General features: G+C 34.1%; 1 protein-coding gene across 1 annotated transcript; it reads left to right on the forward strand.

Moving 5' to 3' along the window:
* The first annotated feature begins 8,179 nt into the window (after window positions 1-8,179).
* LOC140860443 (uncharacterized) lies at window positions 8,180-8,647 on the forward strand. Its single transcript, XM_073263459.1, has one exon. It carries the CDS (start codon window positions 8,180-8,182, stop codon window positions 8,645-8,647), a length of 468 nt encoding a protein of 155 aa, XP_073119560.1.
* Window positions 8,648-10,204: the final 1,557 nt, after the last annotated feature.

Below are 10,204 nucleotides of genomic sequence, written 5' to 3' on the forward strand. Positions count from 1 at the left end.
CAACTCGTGAGAAGCATGAGAAAACATGGACATATCACATAAGGTTGCATAAGCTTCATAAAACTCGATTCACACATGCAATAACAACGATTTTTCATGTAAGAACTGAATATATGGCTTAAATGGTGGCAAAGGAGGGAATTCAAACGTGTCTTGGTTGATTTTCAAAGTAGAAACGTGAATAGGGCGCGTACGGCAATCACCGGGACGAACGATCTTCAAAACTTCGATTAAATTTTCAAAAACTTGTGTGTGCGAGTGAGTTTTCTGCTGATGAACGTGAGGGGGATGGGGTAGATGGCGGCTAGGGTATTCAACGTGAAGAAGGAATGAAAATATAGGCTAAAATATTATTTGGTGATTATCACAATTATTTATAATTTTGGGAAGATAATATATCATATTTAATACAGAAAAATATATAACTCTTAAAAGTTAAATAAATTATGATAGATTTTCGTAATATATATTTATATAATTTTAAAAGTCCCTCAAAAGCCTTTAAAATAACTTATTTTAGTGAAAATTGATTCCATATATATCTATATATATAAAAACTATTATTTTCTGAAAATGATATCTTAAAATAATATTTTAAAGCTCATAAAAATATTTGGAATAAAATTCACATATCTCGTTCATCCACGGTCCCGCCTACGCGATCGAAAAACATAAATTTTAAAAATCTCATAAATAGCATAAATGCAGGTTAAATGATAAAAATAATATTTAAATCATGCAAATAAATTCACATATTTCACATAAAGTCATTTAACCCATTTTCTAAATTTTAAAATAATTATTTTCCTTGTTATGCATGCGGGTTTACGTAAACAAATTTTCGGGCGTTACAATAAGAGTTTAAAGTATCTGTTTTCACAATTTGAGCTGAACATGAGACAAAGAAGATGGCTTAACTTATTGAAAAACTTCGATTGTGAAATCAAATATTATCCAGGAAAGTCAAATGCAGCAGCAGATGCCCTAAGTAGGAAGGTATGTGCTTTATCCTTTTCTACTATAGGTGTATCCAATTTGATTGAAGATTGCTGTATTTCTGGATATATATTTGAGACAGATAGGAGACCGATGAGAGTATATGCTATAAATGATGAGCCTGAATTGTTGATTCGAATTAAAGAAGAACATAAATTAGACTTCAGTATTCAGAAATCGATTGAAATGATCAGATCAGGGCATCAATCTGAGTATAAGGTCAGTACCGATGATGTATTGTATGTGAATAACCGAATTGTTGTTCCAGATGTTCTTGATTTGAAACAGCAGATACTGAAAGAAGCTCATAGCAGTAGATTCAGCATTCACCCTGGAGGCAGGAAAATGTACAATGACTTGAAGAATCAGTACTGGTGGAAACAAATGAAGTCTGATATGACTGAATTTGTATCTAAATGTTTGAACTGCCAACAGGTGAAGGCTGAGAGAAAGAAGCCTGGAGGTCTATTGCAGAGTTTATCTGTTCTTGAATGAAAATGAGATCATATTTCCATGGATTTTATGACGAAGTTACCACGATCATCCCGAGGATGCGATGCTATTTGGGTGATCATTGATAGGCTGACGAAATCTGCATGTTTTATTCCATACCGAATGACTTATCGTCATGATCAGATGGCAGATTTATATGTTCGAGAAGTGGTACGATTGCACGGTGTGCAAAATTCGATTGTATCTGATCGAGATCCGAGATTCACTTTGCACTTTTGGCATAGCCTACAGCAAGCTCTAGGTATGCGCTTATATTTGAGTACCGCTTATCATCCTCAAATTGACAGAAAATCTGAACAAACTATTCAAACTCTTGAGGATATGCATAGAGCTGTAGTACTTGATTTTGGTACTACATGGCAAAATTCCATACCACTTGTAGAGTTTTCTTATAACAACAGTTATCAGACAAGTGTAGAAATGGCTCCATTTGAAGCATTGTATGGGAAGAAGTGTCGATCTCCATTGTATTAGGATGATATGTCTGAGGTGCCTGAATTGGGACCGAATATGATCAGACAGATGATTGAGAAGGTAAAATTGATACAGCAGAGAATGAGAACAGCGCAGCATAGACAAGTCAGATATGCGAATGTTCGACGACGGCCGCTATCTTTTGAACAGGGGGATAGAGTGTTCTTGAAGATTTCACCATTCAGGGGCACAGTCCGATTTGGCAAGTGAGGAAAGTTATCTCCAAGCTTTATCGGTCCGTATGAGATACTCGAGAAGATAGGCAATCTTTCTTATCGACTCGCTCTTCCTAAATCTTTATCGGGTATCCACGATGTATTTCATGTCTCGATGCTTCGAAAGTATCAACCTGATGAATCTCATATCTTGCAACCTAATGAAGCTGAGTTGGATGAAACTCTTAGCTACTTTGAACAGTCGATTCAGACACTTGATAGGAAAGAAAAACAACTCCGAATGAAGACCATTCCATTGGTGAAGATTCAATGGAGTCGGCACGGAGTTGAAGAAGCGACGTGGGAAACTGAAGATGACATGAGACAGAGATTTCCCTATCTATTCCACTGATGTAAGTTCTTATTGAGTTTTCTGTTATTCTTTATTCTTATGTGTATACAGACTACATATTGTGACTATTTATGAATTCGAGGACGAACTCATGTCTTAGTGGGGGAGAAATGTAAGGCCCATGATTATTTGATTTAATCCAAAATTATTTAATTTTAATCCGAGTATATTTAATTTGGGAATATTTAGAGTTTTGATTTAAATTCTAATATTCTTAAATTATTTTGGATTGAAATTGAATTAAAAAGAGGGCTGAGGACTGAATTGCAAATATTGAAAAGTTGAGGGACTAAAATGCAATTTGGCTGGAAGCTATCTGAAATACTTTCTTAGTCATCAGTTTATACGTGTAATATGTAATTTCTTCATAACATTCAGAACAGAGAAGTCGAGATCTTTCTTTTAATTTGAATTTCCGATTTTCAAATCGCCGTAATTTTTGATCCGATCGTTCGATTTTGATTCCGAAAATTGTTTTGGAATCCTTGTGACAAGGGCTTCGATTTAGTGTAAGTTTCTAATTATTTCGGCACATTTTGAAGATCAAAATCTGGTAGATATCAGAAATCGATGTTATGTATGCGTTCTTGAAGTTCTAGACATTTCGATATTGAAATCGTTTCAAAGATTTCATGTTGTTTATATTTAATCATGATTTTCAGCTTGTATTAGATGTATATAGCTGCTGGTATGAATATTTTTATGATGTTTTGCTGATATATGTGGTATTTGATTGTTGGCTCGAAGTCGGTATCGTTTCAGTTATCGATTTTCAATCGCTATGCCGTCGGTTGATGATTTTAAGCCGTTTTGATATCGTGTTGTTTGAAATGAATATGATATGAGTTCTTGGTGATATGTTGAGCTTATGATCACCTTGTTTCAGCTTGATAAGAATTGACGAGCTCGATATTGTAGCTGTCGAACCGAAGAAGAGTTTTTGAGGTTTGAAGTTGTTCTTGAGGATGGAAATTGAGCATATTGGTTTATGAAGTTGATTAGAATTGATATATGTGTTCTTGTTATTATGTTTCATATTTGAAGCTTCAAGAACCAAGACTAAACGAGAAGGTATAAGACGACATCGCAAGTCAGGGATTTGTAACTCTAGAATGAAGCTTTTTGAGTTGTCCCGTCAAAATCACATAATTGTTTGTTGTTTTCACTTTTTTATGATGTTGTCGATCCATCTCAGGTAGTGGATCTTTGTTTCTATATGATTATGATACGATAAGAAATATGAATTGATTCTTATGTCAAGGTCTGAGGCAACCTTATTTTCGAGTCTGATGATACAACGATAGATGGATATCCATGTCAAGATCGTATACAAATCTTGATGGCAAAGAGTGTGATAGGAATCAATTCTTTATATATATATATGCTTTTACTCTATTCTTGAGTTGAAATGTTTAGAGTCGATATGTTTTTAATTAACGCGTATATATGTTGATTATACTGAGATTGTATTCTCACCGGACGTTTTCGGCTGTTGTCTTGTTTTGTATGTGTGCATGACAACAGATGGGGCAAGAGCTGGCCAAAGTCATCGAGGGTAGCTCATGAGAGAGGATAGATATGTGGACTCGGTTGTGTAGCTGATTTGATAAGTTTAGAAGACTAGCAAGCATGTTGAAAACACTAATGAATGTTGTTCTTAAGAATTTGATGAACACCTTGTATAGTTTCATGCTTTTGTTGGATTTCTAATGGTTGGTTTGATGTATCAACTATTAGAGTAGATGCCCTGCAAGCCAACTGTTGGCTAGGGATTTTATAGATTCACGTGTAATAAACAATCTTTATTTTAATATAATTACTCTTTTATTCAATTTTGGAATTTACTTTATCTGCATACCCATGCAAGCTGCATAGATAAAGACCTTGAATATACTATAGTAAATAAATATGAGGTTGTACATGTGATGACAATCATGAAACACATATTTTAATTACTGTATATTCTAAATTAAGTTCCTAGTCGATTGGGCCGTCCAAAATAAGGATAAGGATCGCTCGTCTTTGAGACTAGAATCTGTGATGTTGTATACCACGTTTCATTGGTATGGACATAGAGATGTTCAATCATACAGATTGGTGCTCATACGATGAGTTCACTGAACTGCCCTCCCTCGGATTTCCCAAGTGGATATTATTCATCGAGTGGATAAATCCGTGGTTATGGTTGTACACTATTAGTCCTTACGACCCGAGACAACACTGAGGCTCTACATGCTAGGATTGTGCTTTGACTCGTTTGCCGACTCCAAGAGGGTCATCAGGTGGCGAGATTAAGTACAGTTGCGACACATGTAGGAGCCAGTGCATTGTAGTCGGGAATTCACCGCTCACCTATGGGTGTGGATATCCTATGTGATCTTATGAGATAGTAGTGCATGGAATCTCTGGCCAGAGTATGAAATGTACATTAGGGTAAAGTGGTTCCCTAGTTGCACATGCGATGCCACTATGTATTCTCTTAGATGTATCACATCGTTATCGAACTTCACATGCAACCCTCGATGAACCAATAGTTGCAGATTCGATTGGGATATATGAGATGAAGGGACCGTACTGTACGATAACCATAATCGATTGGTTCTTATAAGCACTATCAATGATACCTAGGGAATCATGGGGCGATGCTACTAGACGCTCTTACCATGATTCGATGGGTCCAATCAGAAATGAATTCTGACATTATTATGATCAAGGAGTTGATGCATAGAATGGGGCTAATAAGGGTAAGCTCGTATAAAGGACAATGTCCTGAATCACAAAGAGTTGTGAACCCACGGCTAGCTGTATCCCTGAACCATTGAGGGTCACACAAGAACTAGTTTTCCTATTCCCGTTGAGATAATAAATTCAAAGATTTGAATTTATAATAAACAAATTTGATTGGATCAAATGATAAGCTTATAAATGAGTTTATAATGTCTTATAGAATTTTTTGAGAGCACAACTGCTAAAAACAGTTAAGGGAGTGCACCTGCTTAATTTGAGTAGAAGTGTTCCAAAATTAGCAGCTGTCTTATTTATGCTTTATTGGTTTCGAAAATTTAAAGTGTGCATCATAATAACGATTAAGTTATAATCGTCACATCGGTGATATTGGATCATCGATCGGGATTATGATAATATTAATAGAATGGGTGCATGAATCATGGGTTAGTAGGAGTACAAGCCCATCATGATAAATTATTAAAGTAGTGGACTTTAATAAATTAATAATATTCTAGTTAGACTAGATTAATAAAGCCCATTACGTTGTATTAATACATGGTATTAATTTGTTTAAGGAAATATTTTTGATACCATAATATATAACTTGCACACAAAGGAAAATATAATGTAGAATATATATATAATATATATAATGTTTCGATAATAACATTCACAATTTGCAAATGAAATTCTCGAAAATCTTAATTATATATATATGCAAAAATTAAACCTGTTTAAATTATATTTACATATATAATTAAGATATATTTATATATATATTAACATATAGACATATATACTAAAAAAAAGAATCGTTCGAAACCTAATATCTATCATTCAGGCAATTTTCGAAATTGCTCTCTCCCTTGTACTTTAAGAATTCGGCCACCTTAATCAATAAGGTTGGAATTGATTTCTTCTTCTTAATTCAATCTCAACGCAAATTTCTTATTTTCTCTCTAGTGCGAGTTAGAAGAGGAATAGACAAATTGGTCTTGGACTTGATTCGGAGATTGAAGAAGGAGATACTCCAGTTGATCGTTCGTAGGGAATTACAACAAGAGGTATATCCGCTAATCCCGGGATAGTTGGTGTCAAGTGAGATATTCACTAAAGGTATAATTTCGTAAACATCCTATAAATGTCAATTAAACCATACGAGTGTCCAAGCATGTTTTGAATGTCAAGACGAAAAAATTTAAACTTCCGCTGCGTCTTGGGCACGAGAACACGGTACTCCAATAGTGGTATCAGAGTCAGGTTCTCTATATCGTATGGTTAATTTCATGTTGAGTTTTTTATTTTTAACCTCATAAGAAAATTCACAAAATCGCATCACCTTAAAAAAAAAATTCAGATATTTCAAAAAAAAATAAAATTTACTGTTCACGGCGCGTGAACAGTACTCGGTTAATGTTCACTGCTGCCCGAATTGTTCGGGCACGCCCTGGAATGAGATTGGGCTGGCCAAAAGTGTTTTGGGCAGTCTCGATAATGGGCTCGGATGAGAAGTTTGGGCCCGATGCGATTTTTTATAATTTTTGAATTAATTTGGGTAAAATTGAAAATTTTGTGAAAATTTGACTTGTTTATCTTAAAATTAATTTTGGCAAAATTATAAATATTTTCTTATGAAATAAATAATTAGAATGTGAATTTAATTATTTATAGTAAAAGGAGTTTTACAAGAAATTAATTATTATTTAATTAAGTTTATTTAATTTATTAATTCATTTAATAATTATGGCGGTTAGTAATAAAACTACAAAATACATGATTTGTTGGTTTTTTATAATATTTGATATTATATGCATGAAAGATGATCGAGAGCCATGACCAATATGCTAGGTATATGTTAGGATATTTTACTGTTTTTTATTATTTTTTTATTTTGAATAAAAGTGGGCTTGGTTTATGGCTCGTTTCCACCCCATGAGATGCATCCCTTATGTGTCATGGCTATTCAAATGTAATTATTAGAATTAGTGGGAGATCAATATTGGAAGATGGTGGGCCCAATGAAAAAGATGAAAACATGTAAAATATTGGAAGCTTATGTAATAAGTTGCATTTTCATCCCTGCATTTACCTAGGATTTGGACTTTGATCCATATTTGGCTCACATGGATCAAATTATATTGGCAATCGATCATCCTTGTTTATTTAATTATCATATTATGATATATAGTAATATGCATGTATGTATATTATTAGATAATATAGTTGCATGAATCCGGCAAACATACAAAATCATGACACACGATTTTTAAAATAAAATGATGAGACAATTTCAAAAATTAAAATCCCTCATATTGAATGAAATTCAAAATTTATATCAAGCCACAAAAGTAAAAATTAAAAGAGTTTAATTTATTCTTGCCTTCCATCAACAGTGGTTGCATGATTAACGCTACCCGCGGTCAGTGCCTGACTCATATTATTGGGGAGGTCTGGACGCCAAAAAGCTATGATTTCCACTGACATAGATGATGTGAATTGGGTGGAACTCCCATGACTTCGGCTCATATTTGAGGGAACTCATGGCGACCGTCTACTACAATTCAATATTGATGGGTCGGCTTGACACTCGAAGATAAACGACGTCATATTATTGGGTCTTTATCAAGAGTGAGCAAAACACGTAGAGGTTGCATGGGGATGCAATTGGACTCTACCTTTTAGAAATTATGATTTTTTGATATTATTCGGGATCATGATTGTCTAGATTGGACTCTACGTGCTCACTAAGGAAATGCGAATTCTCGTTTTTCACCAGAGGGTGGTGAAAATGTAAAAATAGTGAGAGGAAAATTTATAAAATAAAAGTCAATATTTTATATCTAAAAATTATTTTAAAATAATTAGTAACTGTTATCTGTTTTTCATTTTCAGTATGCCCAAAATGTCGACACGTAATCCACTTTCTATCATTCTTGATCAAAACAAGTTAACCGGACCTAACTATAATGACTGGTTGAGAAATTTAAAGATTGTTCTAAATTCGGAGAGGATCGCGTATGTGCTTGAAAAGAAGCCCCCGAAGGAGGCAGCTGCTAACATCACTGAGACTGAGCTAGCCAAGCTTGATAAATGGTGGGACCATGATCTTCAAGCTAAAAGCTACATCTTTGCTTCTATGTCGAATGAACTGCAAAGGCAGTACGAGGATGCTGCGAATGCTGCTGACAATCACTATCATCTAAAAGAGTTGTATGGTGTACAAACTCGATCTGAGAGACATGCTACTGTTAAGGAACTCTTGACTACACTCTTGCGAGAAGGGGCCTCGGTCCATGAGCATGGTATTAGGATGATTGGGCTCATTGAGAAATTGGTGGGACTCAACGTGTGTAAGACCCGAAAATATTAAGTTCTTAATTACGGGAATTAAAATTTAAATTCCGAATAAAAGTGAAAAGATGAATTTAAGAATTTATGGAAATTAGAGATTTCAATTTTGGGTCAGAAATATTTAATTTAAGGATTTTTCGGATTTTAAGATTTTAATATCCGAAATTCTTAAATTAAAAGATTAAAAATATTTGAATTGATATTTATGGAATTTAAGATGTGAATTCCAAGATGATAAATATCAAAGATTGAATTTGAGGATGAAATCCGAGAACGGACCCATTTGCAAATATTGAGAAATTCAAGGACTAAAATGCGATAAGGTCTGAAATGATTTAATTTTAATCCAAGAATATTTAATTTGAGAATATTTAGAGTTTAGACTTGAATTCTAATCTTCTTAAATTATTTAGGATTGAAATTGAATTAAATCGCTTGTCCGGGGACTGAATTGCAATTAGGCCAAAGTTCAGGGACTAAACTGCAAATAGGCCAATATATATCAAAATTGACACATATTTCCTAGCATTTCACGTGTGTTCAGCAGAAAGGAAGGAAGAAGAACCAGCAACGTTCCTAAGCCATATTTTCTCCTTTTCAAACTCCGTTAAAACATGATCCGCCCGGTAGAATTTTCGATTAAGCATATATTTACGATCACAGCTCCGAATGCTACATTTTGACGTAAGTTTTATGAAGTTCTACCATGTTTGAATTTTATGATGTTGTTAGAATTAATATTTGATTGTATAAACATGTTCTAGCATATACGACGATAGTATAGCTAAGACGGATCGAGAAAAGATCGTCGTTTGAACATGTTTTGGATTTTGCGAAGAATTATCAAAATTCTGAATTTTGGGGAATGTTTGTACGTGTGTGTACTGCTGAATTAGTGATGAATATTGGGTTAGATGGTTGCATTAATAATGATAATGCATTAGGCATTTTCGGTTTCGTACCGTTACGCCGCCGGTTCAAGATTTTGAATTGATAGACATTATGAATGTCTAGAGCTGATATTTAAGTTTATTGTGGAAGAATTGAATATAAGATTATGTTGAGAATGAAGATATAATGATATTTGAATCAAAAGATTTATCGGACTCGAATAGTTGCGACGTCGGTTTGAATTCCGATTGTATTAGCAAGATTTGAACTGTATAAGCTTTAAAGGATCATCGATTCAGATTGGAACTTGATGTTTAGATATGTTATTATCTATTTCAGATTTGAAGTACAGATTATCGTAGTGGAATCGACGAGTTAGAGTTCGAATGACTTGAAGTGTTTGAAGTTGAATCAAGAATACCTTCAAGTAGCACTGATTGAAATGAGCAGAATTGTATGACCGATTCGGCTAGCTTTGAGATGATCAGCATTGGAAACAGATTCAAGATATTTGAATCGCGATGAAAGGTATGAGTTGACATTATTATTGCCAGGTAAAACAACTTGAGAACGTGGTGGTTTTCAAGTTATCCTGAAATCACATACTTAGTTGTTTAAGTGCTCTTATGTGATTTACTTGCTTTTGTTGCTATGAATATTGACTTATGTATTCAAGATGTTTATC

Source organism: Henckelia pumila, chromosome 1 (assembly GCF_033568475.1).
Source record: "Henckelia pumila isolate YLH828 chromosome 1, ASM3356847v2, whole genome shotgun sequence".
NCBI classification, from domain to species: Eukaryota; Viridiplantae; Streptophyta; class Magnoliopsida; order Lamiales; family Gesneriaceae; genus Henckelia; species Henckelia pumila.